At 46.7% G+C, this 14,156-nt stretch overlaps 1 protein-coding gene across 12 annotated transcripts in view; it reads right to left on the bottom strand.

Annotated features, from left to right (window-relative positions):
- Cpa5 (carboxypeptidase A5) overlaps positions 1-11,370 on the bottom strand; it is a 20,247-nt gene extending 8,877 nt beyond the window's left edge. For 2 of the 12 annotated variants that reach the window (XM_031381430.1, XM_031381432.1), the window contains exons 1-5: positions 10,340-11,370; positions 10,004-10,074; positions 9,665-9,870; positions 9,295-9,376; positions 8,117-8,251 (exon numbers count right to left, since the gene is read on the bottom strand). In XM_031381430.1, coding sequence (XP_031237290.1) covers positions 8,117-8,251; positions 9,295-9,376; positions 9,665-9,780 — 333 coding nt within the window. In that variant the 5' untranslated portion in view covers positions 9,781-9,870; positions 10,004-10,074; positions 10,340-11,370. Of the gene's footprint in view, positions 1-8,116; positions 8,252-9,294; positions 9,377-9,664; positions 9,871-10,003; positions 10,081-10,303 lie in introns of those variants that run through there. The other 10 variants (XM_031381420.1, XM_031381428.1, XM_031381421.1 and 7 more) reach the window with 9 other exon arrangements.
- Positions 11,371-14,156: the final 2,786 nt, after the last annotated feature.

Below are 14,156 nucleotides of genomic sequence, written 5' to 3'. Positions count from 1 at the left end.
AAAAAAAAAAAAAAAAAAAAGAATTAGGACAACAGTCTGTGTTGCATCCCTCGCAGGATAAAATGTAGTGGTGTATATGAAGGTGTATGTACTACGAAAGATGATCATAGGTTCCTGCCAACACTGTTTTTGCACTTTAAAAACTGAACTATGAAGCTGACCACCCTGGGGGAGCAGATGATGATTCTGACTCCCAACATCAATTCCTTTCCCAGAAAGTAGCTTAGATAACTGGTCCCCAAGCCATTATGGAAAGTCAGATATGGACAAAGCCAGCCTAAACCATGATGAGCGGGTCAATATTCTCACCATATTAACTGCCTGCCAGATACAGCAAACATGAGCCAGAAGCAACGTGCTTGAGAGATGGTTTGCTGTTGGCATTCAGCCTTCACATAAAGGTTCCCACTGACCACAGGAAGGGAGGGCAGTCAAGTGCCTGGGTTGAGGTGACTACTGACTGCTCTCATTACCCCCTCCATCCCCCCCAACCCCCCGCTGAAATCACTGCTGGGACACTTTTCCCAGCTTAGGTCAGAGTGTGATAGGCAGGTCCAGAACTAACACTGATTACGCAGAGCGGAAAGCTCCCAAGCCCTTCTGCCTGAGGATGTCAACCAACATCCTCATCCACTCAAAGGGACCTCTCCTTAAGCTCTGGGTCACAGTTTGGATATTTCCTTATTTGGGGACCACTACCCTTTGGTCTATGGTATCTTTATTCTCATGTTCTCTCTCACTCTATCTGCTCAGATGACCAGATTCCAGGGAAGGAATTAACTCGTGGTGTGTTAGAGATAAAACAGATTGGATAGTGACAGCTCTTCAATGCATAGCTAAGAAGTGGCAGAGATGAGATAAAAAGCAGATCTTCCTGTTCCCAGCACTGGATTCCTCAAGCCTAGCAATAATAACATATACACACAGATATGCATATTTGTGTGTGTATAAATAAATATAGATAAAGAGAGGAAACAGAGGTATGCAGAATGTTAACAGCTGAAAACTCTATCATATTATTCTTGCAATTAAAAAGTTTCTTCAAGTAATGAAAATCAAGTACCCTCAAGCACAGGAAAACAAGACATTAAAATGCCAAAAATAAATATAACAAAATGCTAATGGCGCCTGTTCGAATAAGATTAGAATTTTGAACACCCCCCCCAACTCTCATCTTAACGTTTGGCAGTATGCTTATACCACTTGAACGGGCAAGGGCTTTTAAGTGAATAAATAATACCAGAACCAAGCCTTTCATGGCTAATGTGAAGTGCCAGCTGCAGTGTCTTCAGTCCTTGGGGCTGGGGGAGAGAGAGGGTCCCCACCCACTGCTATGCATGAGGCAACTTGCCCAGGAACTCATTCTTCCCCGAGGGCCCTGTCCACTTGTTCATGACCCTCTAGTTCGCAGATTACAGACTTAAAAATGGAACTAGAAATCAATGTCTATGGCTCAAAGGACTTCATGTTTCAGCACCAAGTACATGTTCAGTAATTATAATTGCCATGTTTCTAGCTAGGCTGGCCTAGCTTGGAGCTTTGAGCAAAGCCGGAAAGACTGTGTATGTCAGGCATGGCTGGAGGAAGCCTTGTCCTTGAGGGTCACTCTCAAGTACCACCCTGGGAAACTCTCACAAAAGGAATCTATCTTCTTCCTAGGAAATCCACCTAAATCTCCCCAGCCCACCATGACCAATCTGTGTCTGTCACTGAGGGTTGGTAAAACCATCTGTGGTGAGCAGCTGGGAGCAGCCTGACAACTGGCTGACAACTGGGTCTGGACAGACCTAGTCTTGCTCTGTACCCAGTAGAATGAAGTTGCAAGGGGTCAAATGTCCCAGGAGGTAGTAGGGCTTGAGTAGGGGTTGAATGATTTGGGGGGCAGGGTGAGGGAGAGAACTGGGAAGAAAGCCGTAGATGGCCCAGTTCTTGCAACATGGCCAGAGACACCCATAGGAAACAACTTTGAGGAATTGAACAGCCTTTGTTCTAGAAATCAGGTTGGAGGCAAACAGGAGGTTGGCACCAAATTGCAAATGTCTTTCCAAACATCCTCCCAGTCCCATGAATGGATAGGACACCCTCCTAGGAGCTGGGAATCCTCAGCCCTTGCAGCTGGACCTCAATTCTAGGAACATTAATCTACCCTGGCCTGAAAACTGCACAGATGTTTGCTCCCTTCTGGGACTGAGGGAAGAGGGTAAGAGCTGAGAATGAGGCCGCAAATGGGTTCAGGATGTCGAACAACCCTGTCAGGCTCCTCAAGTGTTGGGGGTCGGGGGGAACAGAATGAGAAGTTCAGAAGCCAGCCATTTACCTTCTTGAAGGCCATTAACTGACCTGGACAGTAAGACCTGGATGTGAATTCATTCATTACAGGGATGCAGAAGGGTGAGACCTTAGGCAGAAAACAGCACCCCTGTGATGAAGAAAAGCAGCAGTCCAGTACTCCAAAGGTGGAGCTGAGGCCTCCAGATGCCTGATCTCCTTACGGCCTTGCTCCAACCACAGACCTCCACAGACTCAGCACATGGTGGGGAGCTGTGTGCTTTCAGCAGGCAGGTCCCTCCCTGGCTTTCTTTTCTAGAACTAATGTTTGCTACGAAAGCACTGTTTCTGGAAAGTGCTACCAACCTGATGTTTTCAAAATGGAGCCCCCCAGCCGTTAGGGCTGAACCCTTGGGCAGTGAAACCCAAGTTCAAACACCACACACAACCAACCATCTTGACTACTGAGGTGATAGATGGTGTAAAACACAGGGTGGTCCCTGGGTCAGGCTGTCTCAGATGACACACTAATCCGATCATCAACTTGGGCTCTGCCTCAGTTTCCCCTCATGTGATGAGGATCATTTTACCACACACTTCAGCAAATACTCTAAAGTGCTGTCATATGGATCAGCCTGGCATGCAGTAAATACCAGCTAACTTTAGCTAGGAGGAGAAGGGTAATGACTATGACAGGAGAGAGGACAGATACAGTTAAAAGAAGGACCAGAGCTGACATGGGAGCAAGATTTTGAAAGCTGTGAGCAAATGGGCCATGCAGATACCTGCTAGGACAGCATTCTGGGATTGACCCCAGCAAGGCCAAAAATGTGAGCGCAGATGAGGGCACTGAGGCAGAAACGTGTCAGGCAAGTTCTAGGAGCATCAAAGAAGACTGCAGACACAAAGCACTAGAGAGCACGGGGTTGAGGAGCGACTCACTTGAGCCTTGGTCTTTCCAAGAACTTTGCAATTATGAGAGCTTGCCTGCCTGCGCTCCCTTCTGTGTGCTTGCTTGCTTGCTTGCTTGCTTGCTTGCTTGCTTGCTTGCTTGTGTTTATTACAGTCTTACTATGTAGCCAGCCTGGAACTTAGCATCCTCCTAGCTCCATCTCCAGAGAGGTGGGATACCCAGCCCCAACTGTATTTATATATTTTGTAAAGGACACATCTGACTGCTACCTTGAGAATGGATGATAGGGAAGCAAGGATAAGGTTGGGGAGAATGATTAGATAGTTCCTGGGACAGACTCTGGGCCCACTGTGACCCTAGTTCTCATGAAGGCAGAGGATGTTGAGTTTTGGAGAGACCCTTTGTAGGATACTGCTAGAATAGTCTCCCAGTTTTAGTTATGCTGACCCACAGTGGTAGTTTGGATGCGTCTGAAGTATTTGAAGAAAGACTCTAGGGTTTGCAGTAGGCTGGGCGGAGCATTTGAAGAGTCTAGAATGACTCGAACCTCCGTTCCCTGAAGGCTCCTGAGCTCACAGAGGCTGCAGAGCCGCAGGACTGGGACTTGGGACGCTCCCTTTGTAACTGTAGAGTTTGCAAGGCCCATCAGACAACCAGAGCTGGAGGTCAGGAGGACTTTGGCTGGAGACATAAGGGGGTCATAAGGAGGTGGGGGGATTTAGCTCTGCTTCCCTGGACCAAAGTGGAGAGGACAGTCTTGAGTTTTCCTGCAAACAGGAACACTGTGAATGACAGAGCAACCAGGGAACCAGGCCAGTGGAGGACAGTACAGAGTCCTAGGAGGCCAGAGGAAAGGACCGGGTGTTCCTGGGTTTCGTCCAGGGCCCTTTGGGGGGAAGAGAGGGGCAGACAGTTTGCCAAAGAGGATGATGGGTAAGCAGAAAAAAATAAAAAGTCAGTATTTCTAGTTTTGTTCTAGAAGGAAGGAAAGAGATAGATGGTCACTAGAGAGAGGAAAGAGATGGGATCAGAGTTTTTTCAGATAGGCTCAGTAACTGCCTATTTGTATGCTGATGTGGACCAGCCCCAGAGAGGGAAGCTGGTGAAGTGATATTCATACTAAATTGTATTCCTCTCTGGATGGTCAGAGCATGGGTGATTTTTGTTTTCTCCTTGTGCTTTTCTCCTGTTTTCCAAATTATCTAACATGAATATTTATTAATTTTGTAATCAGAAAAAAGCCATTAAAATCCCAAGCAGTGATTGCTCAAGTGAAGCCTTTCCTTAGTGACTCGTCCCAGGGAGGGGGAAAAACACCGGAGGACTGAAAAGAACGAAGAGGTGAAGAAAAATTAAATGCAAATCAAGCACCCTTGGAATCAGATAATTTCTTGCCTGGCCCACTGCAATTTCCCGACCAACCTCCCGCCTGTCAGTCTCCGAGGCCCTGTCCCTAGCTCAACACAGGCTCAAGTTAAGAGTGGTATTTCAGAAATGCAAATCTGGTGGTGTAAAAGACCCTCATAAGCCTCCCCTCTGCCCACTTCACGAGGCAGAAGATACCCTTTACAATGAGCCGGGTCCCATCATCAAATCCGGGTGGGGGCCTCCTTCCCCGAAAGCCCCCCTTCCCTGCTCCTCAGCAGCACACACGCACGCATGGGTAATTACTGCTTCACAGCGCGGGTGACGGGTGACGTGCAGTGCCTCTGGTATTCGCTCCCATAGCAACCTGTGCGCACTCCATCAGGGCACTCACCCACTCCACAGTAATCACGCATTTACTCCCCTCCTTCCCATCCCCCACCCGGTCCCACTCTTTCTAGCTCTCCTGGACACAGCCCCTGAGTTTGGTGGGCTTGTTTTTGTTTTCAGTTTCTGTGTTTCCAAGTTCCTTGCCCAATACTCAGCACACAGTAGGCACACACACACAAATGTGTGAGTGTGTGTGTGTGTGAGTGTGTGTGTGTGTGTGTGTGTGCGCGCGCGCGCGCGCGCACGCGTGCATACACGTGCTCAGTGGGTGCTGTGTATGGAGTACAGCTATCTTTCTAAGTACTCCCAGATGCAGAAGTAGAAAAGGAAGATACAGGTCCCCTCTTCAAAATTCTTCCTCTGAACAGAACCCAAAACCATCAGCAGAGTTTTCCATGATTGGCTGTGCCTGTCCCTTACCGCCAAACACATCTCCTTTTTCTTCTCATTCTCATATATAGTAATTCAGCTAACATTTACTAAATCCTAACCAAGTCCAGAGGTGCGCATAGGAAAACCAACAAAATCTAAGAGAGACCAACGTATCAATAAGGACCCCCTGCACGTGTCAGTCCTGGACGCCTTGACATCACTCAAGCTACCATTATTGAAGGCTCACTATGGGGGGGACACAGCTAGTACTAGAGTTGAGCCTGTGTGTCTTTTGCTCACATAAGCTTGCTATGCATCAACCTGGGTGTGCAAAGCCCCTTCTAGCCTTGTCAGTGCTTCTGAGCCTTTCTGACCTGCACCCCTCCCCCTCTGTCACCACAAATCAACCAGGAACAACAGCCTCTCCCCACCCCTGGCGCCCTCAAAGCCACAGCGTGACCTCGAGGAGGGCAGCCCGGGCTTAATGTTTTGCAGATTGCATGTTGGAGATTTGCTGGCGGAGGTTAGAGCAGAAAGTTCAGGCATTTTCCAGGGAAAGAGTGACAAGTCCCACTGGAGTTCAGGCTTAGGGACTTCAGGAGAGGCTCTCTCTAAGGGAAGCTCAGGGGATGTCCCCGACCAACGTGCAGTAATCAACAGGGTTTGTTGAGACTTTTGAGTATCTGTTTGCCAAATGCTGCTGGGTTCCCAGGGCTGGCGCAGCAGAAGCAGGGAAATGGGAACTTCAAAATAGAGGCATGGGCTAAAAATGAGAACTCCCGTTCTGTTCTTTTGATGTGGTAGCCTCTTTTGTCTGTGTGAGTTTCCCCATTTTTGTTTGTGGGGGATTTAATTAGAGAAACATCCCACCCCCACATGTTGAGCGGGAAAACAGATGTGTCTGTGAAGGATAAAGGACTCTGAATGGAGCCAGTGCTGCTGCCCTGGGAAAGGAATGTTGCCTAATGCGTTGATCCCTTGGCATGTGGTGTCAAGTGTGTGCGCGTTGGGGGGCTCCCTGTTCCCACACTCTGAGCCCTTAGAGGAGATTAGTGCGAGCAGCATGGTTGTTAGGAATGAATCTCTGTGGATATGATTCTACAGGTGCATAGGCAACCACAGACTCTGCACGAGGATGCAGCCTGGGAGCCTTAACACCTGCATGGTACCCAAAGACTTGTTGTGGAAGAAGACCAAGCTGCCAATACCTCTTTCTCTCCCCTTTATATGCACGCAATACATGTGAGAGCCAGAAGTTGACGTTAAACATCTTCTTCAATCACTCTCCACCTTAGTTTTTGAGACAAGGCTTCTCGCCGAACCTGTTGTTCTCTGATTATAAACTGACTAACCAGAAAACTCCAGGATCCCTATGTCTTGCCCCTTGCCCCTGCCCAGCCCCGTCCCCCACCTCATAGCACTGGGATTATTGGAGGAGGTGGAGGGGAGCAGCTGTGCTTGATCTGGGTGCTGGAGAGAACTGCACCCACCCTGAGCCATCTCCCCAGACCTGCGAGGGTCTTTGGGATGTCCTTGAACACAGGATGGATGAAGTAGATTTTCACAGTGCTCAGAAAAGTCAGTGTGGCCAGGCAGTGGTGGTGCACACCTTTAATCCCAGCACTTGGGAGGCAGAGGGAGGTGGATTTCTGCATTTGAGGCCAGCCTGGTCTACAGAGTGAGTTCCAGGACAGCCAGGGCTATACAGAGAAACCCTATCTCAAAAGGAAAGAAAGGAAGAAAGAAAGAAAGAAAGAAAGAAAGAAAGAAAGAAAGAGAGAGAGAGAGAGAGAGAGAGAGAGAGAGGAAGGAAGGAAGGAAAGAAGGAAGGAAGGAAGAAGGAAAGAAGGAAAGAGGGGAAGGAAGAAGAGACAGTGTGAGATGTGGAATCAAGAGGGAGCTTTAAGATGCTGTCCTCCCAGTCCTAATCTGGGTCCGCCATGCTCCCCAAGCCATTGGAAGACCCCTCTCTGGGGGAGATGCTCAGAGTGCATTAGGCACAGAGAGGGAAGCAAAGCATGGCAAGGTTGCATGGGGCAGGGTTGCATGGGTGGGGTTGCATGGGGCAAGGTTGCATGGGACAGGGTTGCATGGGCTTCTTCCCTCTATAGAGCCCTCTTGGACTGTGTGTCTGAGACAGAGAACAAGGAAAGGCCATTAGAGAGGCAAAGGAAGCCATCAGAGGTGCTGAGGAAGGACCTAAACTGTCCCTTCTGTCTCCATTTTCTTCTCTTATTCTCTGCTGGTAGCTGTCAACTCTTCTAGAAGAGGATAAGCCTGCAGTCACTTCATTCTCCCTGCCTCCATGAGGAACTCTGTCCAGACTTAAATTTTCTCTTAGAAATGTACATTTTTCATGTTCTATGTAGTTTGGTTTGGTTTTGTGCATGTTCCTGTGTGCTGTCTTACTTGTTTGCTTTTTGTTCTGAGACAGGCTGTCAGGTATCCTAGACTGTCCTTGAACTTCTAAAGAGCTCAGGATGATTTTGAATTTATGACACCTTTACTGGAATTACAGGTGTGTGTCACTATGTCCAGTTTTATGTCTCATTCTATGCAGAGCCAAGCACTGAACCCTGGGCCTCATGCTTGTGAGGCAAATAGTCCAACAATAGAGCTACATCCCCAAACCCAGAAATATACAATTTAATTTCTTTCCATAGCATGTCCATAAACGTGCAGCTACGTACGCGCGAGCAACATGTCTGATCTTAAACCTGAGGTTGTCCCCTCCTCCCATGGTATGAACCAACCAAAAGAGAAACGTGGGAGGTGAGCTTCTCACTGCGAGCCAGGGTAGGCTCTCACCTGGATGTCCTTTATCATGACCCTGTAGGCAAGGCCGTGAGACTTCAAATACAATTTAACACTGGGCAGTTCAGAGAAGGAAACTCTCATGTCCACGGGGAGGCTAGGTCTGGCTGGGCCACGCCAGAAGTCCACCTTGTTCACAAAGAGAGAGGAAAAAAAAAAAAACCACAGCTGTGTTTATCGACTGTCCTTATATACTCGGTAGGTATCCTAGAGGGCTAGGTTTCTTTTATACTTCAAAGGGATCCAGTTCCAAAAAAAACAAAAAAACAAAAAACAAAAAACAAAACAATCAAAAAAACAAGGGTCTACAGACAAGAATAAAGCTCCTCCTCACCACGCTCCCTTCCCCATTTCCTAGTCTACACCCCAGCTCACTCACTCACTGCAATGTCATCTGGATCCACAGAGCCTAGAGTTCCTACAAATGAGACTGCCATCACTGGACATTAGCCTGGACAAGAACCAGGTCAGGAGAGGTAACATTACCTCTTCTAGTCCCGTGAGAAGCAGAAGAGGCAAATCTAGAGCCCATGCCCTCTATCTGCCTATACATTTGTTAAGAGAAAAAAAAAACGAAGACACTAGGAGAATGGTGGAATCCCTCATTGATGGGGACACTTGTACAAATAGCTGCGAGCACTCGGGGCCACATCCAGAAAAAGCTGGTTATTTTACAAGCCCTCAAACAAAAGCCCTCCATTATAATTGTCAAAGAAAATGTTTCCCATTGTGAAAACTTGGAGAGGACAAATGCTCTTGGAAACAGATCCCCAGGCTGACAGACACAGACCCAAATACAACACATTCGCCAAGTAAAGCCATTCCAATTGGAAGGCAGATGTGAGCGGGGCTCCTATGGTACATGGCACCACAGCAGGGACATCTGTGCTTTCCTATGGCTTTAGGACATTGCAGATGTTTTCAGAGTGTCCCCCACCATATCCTCCACCCATGACAGAAGGGAAAGCTAAAGGAAGCACGGCTTGCAAAGGCTAACTAACTTTCTGGGGGCCCTAACATGGCAGAGAAGCCACCTTGGACTTGTCCAGAATCTAGTGATCCTTTTTAGAGACCTCAGGAAGGAAGGTTTGGAGTTGGAAGGTGTGAGGGGACGAGACAAGGAACTGAGGTACAAGCGTGGTGACAATTGTGTCCCCAGGAGCAATCCTCACCTTCTGGGGTTTCTGGCTCTCCAGATCCCTGAGAAGTGACAGCTGCTTCTCATTTTTGGCCAGGATTCGAAGAACCTGGTCTCTGGGAAAAGATGGGAAGGGTGAAGAAAGCTGTGGACATCTCCTGAAATGCTAGGTCGACTGAAAGAGCCAGTGTGGAAGAGAGGGCTGTGAATGAGAGCTGAAGCTTTTGTCTGGTCCCACCCAAGAGGACAGATGGACAGACAGACAGACAGATAGAGACACACACAGACACATAGAGACACACACAGACACACACAGACACACACACAGACACACACACACATACTCATAGGTCTCCTCCCTCCCAGCCAGCCTTCCCTTCTCCCACCAGGCAGTAACCACTCACCCTGTGAAATTCACTTGGCCCCTAGCTACAGCCAGGATAAAGCTGCAGAACAGAAGTGTCCGTCTGTCCACAGGGGACCGCCCAGGGCCTATTCCTCCTCCTTGGGTGCCCTGCATGCTTCTTCCTCCAGGCAGGCTTCAAGGGCTTTCCTCCAGCATAGCCTAGGTCTCACAACAGCACATCACCTAAAGACCAGCAGCCCGGGCCTGAGAAGGGACATGAGACTTTAAGGGGGTCTAGCATGTGGTACCCACATGCCAGGCCTTGGGAGAGCCGAGCCAACCCTCCTCCCTCCTTTCCTGGGAAGGGAGTGGAAAGATGGAAAAATGAAGACAAGACCCTTAGCTTTTCTTTCCTCTTCAGGATGGGTAGGAAATTCCCTGTTCCAACCTCCTCGGGACCATCAAATCCTGCATCTCCAGAGAAAGAGAAGTAGCTAGTGGTCCTAGGCTGTCTCCTTTACACAACGGCCCTTCTGTTCCCCTTCTTTCCACTTGCTCACACTGTCACACTATACACTGTACACAGGGCTGTGAGCACCGCTGAAGGGTCACAGGGCTGAGAGTTGGGGAGCTGGGGTGCTCAGTCCCTGTCTAAAAGAACTGGGGCCTTTGACCCGGCCATAGTGAACTAACTCACCAGACAGGTGGTGTTGAAAATACTTTCCCTCCCTACCTCACAGGAAGCCTGGGTATTAGATGAGACAACCTGGATGAAGTGGCTTGGTGCAGCCTGTGACATTGTAATGTCTTATTATTTCGGAGGCATTAGCCTTTAATCACAGGTCTGTACTTCTGTTGCAACAGGGAACATGAAGGGAGACTGTGATAAAGGAAATATATATTGTACACAAGAGGAACTTCAGTCAGGACCCCTTGTCTTTGTCAGCGGGCAGTCACCACTCTACTGAGACAGGTGGAGTAGATTGAAGGCCATGAGAGTCTTTTGTATAATTTTCAACAAACAGCAAAATCTGATTCTCAGTCCTGCCAAAGCCCCGCTCAGTCTCCTTAAGACTTGGGAATCGTACAAATAAAGCAGAGGCCAGGACACAAAGTAGTAGTCCGTCTTGAAAGAAGGAAGCAAAAGATGGGGCCTGAGCAACGCAGGATGAATCCAACAAAATCCCAAAGAGGTAAGAAGAATCTGAGCCAAAACCTAGTTGTTCTGTCCACAAAGGCCACCTAACTGTCACTAGAGATTCTCAGCAGCCCCTCCCCCTCACACACACATGCTTTCCCACAATGGCCAATTAGCTGGCCATGTGTGGAGACGGGGGTCACTCTTCTATTGATAGCTGGCCCCGCTCTCCACCCTGCCTGCCCTACTCCATTATTTCATGGGTCAGCCGTTCAGGCGCACCAAACTCTCCTAGAACCCCAGCTTTGGAAACGCTCAGAAAGTAACATTAGCAAACGGCTTAAGGACCTAGAAAAGAAAGCAATTGTACAGCTTTAGTAGCCATGGGAATAAAAGAGAGAGCTGGTAAATAATAGCTCAGAAATTCAGAAGAAAGGAAGGTGGGGATGGCACTAGTCACCGAAAGCACCCAGCATCCTCTTGTTCAAAAGCATCATTTTAAGCCACTAACAATGAGACAACTATTCCTGTACTTGGTTTAGAAATGGAAGATGGGAAAAGAGAGAGAGAGAGAGAGAATTAGAGTGAGAACAAGAACAAGGAGAAAGAAAGAGGAGCGGTTAGGAATTCTGGAGAATTCTACAGCAGCACTTCCAATAGAACGCTCTACGATAATGAAAGCATTCTATCCCACATCATCCAAGAGGACCATCAACTGGCCCCTTGAGACGCCTGAGAAATGCTGGTGTTTTACTTTTATAAATTTAAGTAGCCTCATGTAGGGGATGTCTACCATCTCGATGGCAGAATTCAATGGGAAATTTACCCACCCTCAGAGTAGCATAGCCAATGGCTGAATTTGGAAGCAGAAAAACATGTATGTATTTAAGAAAAATACTTTGTACTGGCTTCTCATTCATAATTAATGGCTCATTAATCATTCACTCAAGAAGCAGTCTAGTGGAACACTCGTGTGCCACAACACTCACTGAGCCCTGGGACTGAAGCCGTGTGACAAAGCTGTGTCCCTTACATTTCTAATGGGTAAGTTCACAATGAGGAGCGCACAGCAGTGAGTGTGCTTATGCTGTGGGAGTGGGGGAAGGAGCACCTAAGAACACAAAACACATCGCTGGAAGTATCCTTAAAACAAAATTCTGTTGAAAGACTTTTCTTTCCTGCAGGTAGGCAGGGTTAAACATCCAAACAACCCTGCCCAAAATGGGACAACTGGGACGCAGAATCCAATAGCTTCCATAATGTCTTTCTCAATGCGCCACTGGGGTGCCACAAAAGTAGGTATCTGCAGATCCATAAAAAGCCATCCAGACAGCCGAGAGGCAAGAAGTCTCACCATGGGTTCTCAGGACCCTGACTTCTGCTCAGGTGTACCTCGTATCGAGGGAGAGTCTCCATTTACTCAGAGTCACTCTCCTGAAAATGTTCTTGGTATAGTTTGATTTCTTTGAAAAATCTTTGTCCTACTGTCATTCTTGAAGGTGCTTTAATGGATACAAACTCCACGCCATCACTGTTTTTCTCTCGACGCATTGGAAATAGAACCAGCAGGGCTCTGGCTTCCATTTTTGCTCTGTGTTCCTTGGTAGGTTTTGTTCATTTCTGGCTGCTTTGAAGATCTCCTTGCTTTTCATGTTCTACAGTTTTATTATCATTTATAACATCAGGAATGGTAATATGCCTGAACACAGACTTCTTTGTTCTTTTGTGCTTGAGACTCTTCAGTTTCCTGCATTTGGCTAGTAAACGCTATTTTCAATTTTTCTCAGCCATTGTGTTTTTCAAACATTGTCTGCTCTCCAGTCTCTATTACCTCTGTCTGCAGCTTTTGATTAGATGATGGCCTTTTTCTGCCATCCTCTCAGACTTTAAATCATTTCGTTATACTCTTGTTTCATTGTCTTTCTGGGTTACACATAAGAGAATTTACATCAAATATTTGTAACTTTCTCCTCAACTGAATTTAACAAGTAATTTAATTGATCGGCTGAGTTTTACACTTCAAATGCTTAACACATCAATCCTAACACAAATTTCTCTCACGTTTCAAAGCCTTTGAAATCAAGAGGCCTTCATTGTACAGTTGGATCACACCTTCTAGTAAATGGCAGTGGCTTTGAGAGAGCATAAATACCATGCTGTTTCTTACAATCAATGCTATTTTATCATCAATAAAACAGGGCATTTACATGTTCATTTGTAATTCTAGTTGATATTTCTTTCTTTCTTTTTTTGTTTTGTTTTGTTTTTGTTTTTTCGAGACCAAAGGGTTTCTCTGTGAAGCCCTGGCTGTCCTGGAACTCACTCTGTAGACCAGGCTGGCCTCGAACTCAGAAATCTGCCTGCCTCTGCCTCCCAAGTGCTGGGATTAAAGGCGTGTGCCACCACCGCTTGGCTGTAGTTGATATTTCTTCAAGCTCAACTAACCAAATTCTTGGTCCTTTCCCATGTAGGCCAGGCGAGTGCTCTGCGTTCTATGTCCCTAGTTTCTCTTTTAAATACTTGCCTACATTTCTATAGAACACTCTGCTTATGTCCCACGCCCACCTCGCTTACCACCCTCTCTTTTCTCTGACTCTTTTCCTCTTCCCAACAAATCTCTCAGCTGGCTGTACCATTAAAGAAAATAAAATTACCAGGCAAGCCTTGCATGTGTTAGCCTCCTGCCTCAGCTCCCTGTAAACTGTTGGCAAGGCCTTAGCAGCAAGGACAGCAATATTTGGGTTTCTTTAAACTTAAATATTCCAGTATCCAGAGATTCCATGAAATTCCTTTCAACCCCCTCCTCCAAGCCTAATAATGGTTACACAAAATTTAATAAACTGTATTTGACAAAAACCAAGTTTAAAAGTCAAGTTAACCCTGAAGAGAGAGACATTTTATAGTCTATCATGTTTGGGACAATAAAATGCTAGAGAAAGGCAACTAGATCATACAGAGCACAGACATAAGCCCAAGCACATTTAGAAACTTCACCCTTTCAGACATGGCCCCGCAGATCAATGTGGAGCAGACAGACCAGACAATGAATGTGGCTGCAACTCTTATAGATCTGTATGGAAAAATGAAATTAAATCTCTATTACACCACATACAAAAATCAATTTCAGGTAGATTAAAATTCTTAAACGTAAAGGCAAAACTATAAAGCTTCTAGAAGGCAGTATGGAGGTTTTTTTTTTTTTTAATAACATTGGAATAAGAAATAATGTTTTAAAATAAACATAAGAAGCAAGAGAAAGTAAAGGTTTGTGAAGAGGAAAAGATGAGCAAAAATCAACTATATTAAAATAAGGAACCTCAGGCTGGTTTTAACTAAAGATTCATTGACTTGGGATACTCAAGCAAGGAGATCAGTTGAGGCCAGAAAAGGTAACACACCAAGACCCTCCCCT

Source organism: Mastomys coucha, unplaced genomic scaffold, assembly GCF_008632895.1.
Source record: "Mastomys coucha isolate ucsf_1 unplaced genomic scaffold, UCSF_Mcou_1 pScaffold20, whole genome shotgun sequence".
In the NCBI taxonomy this organism is placed as follows: Eukaryota; Metazoa; Chordata; class Mammalia; order Rodentia; family Muridae; genus Mastomys; species Mastomys coucha.
This window is presented reverse-complemented; position numbering and strand designations above follow the sequence as displayed.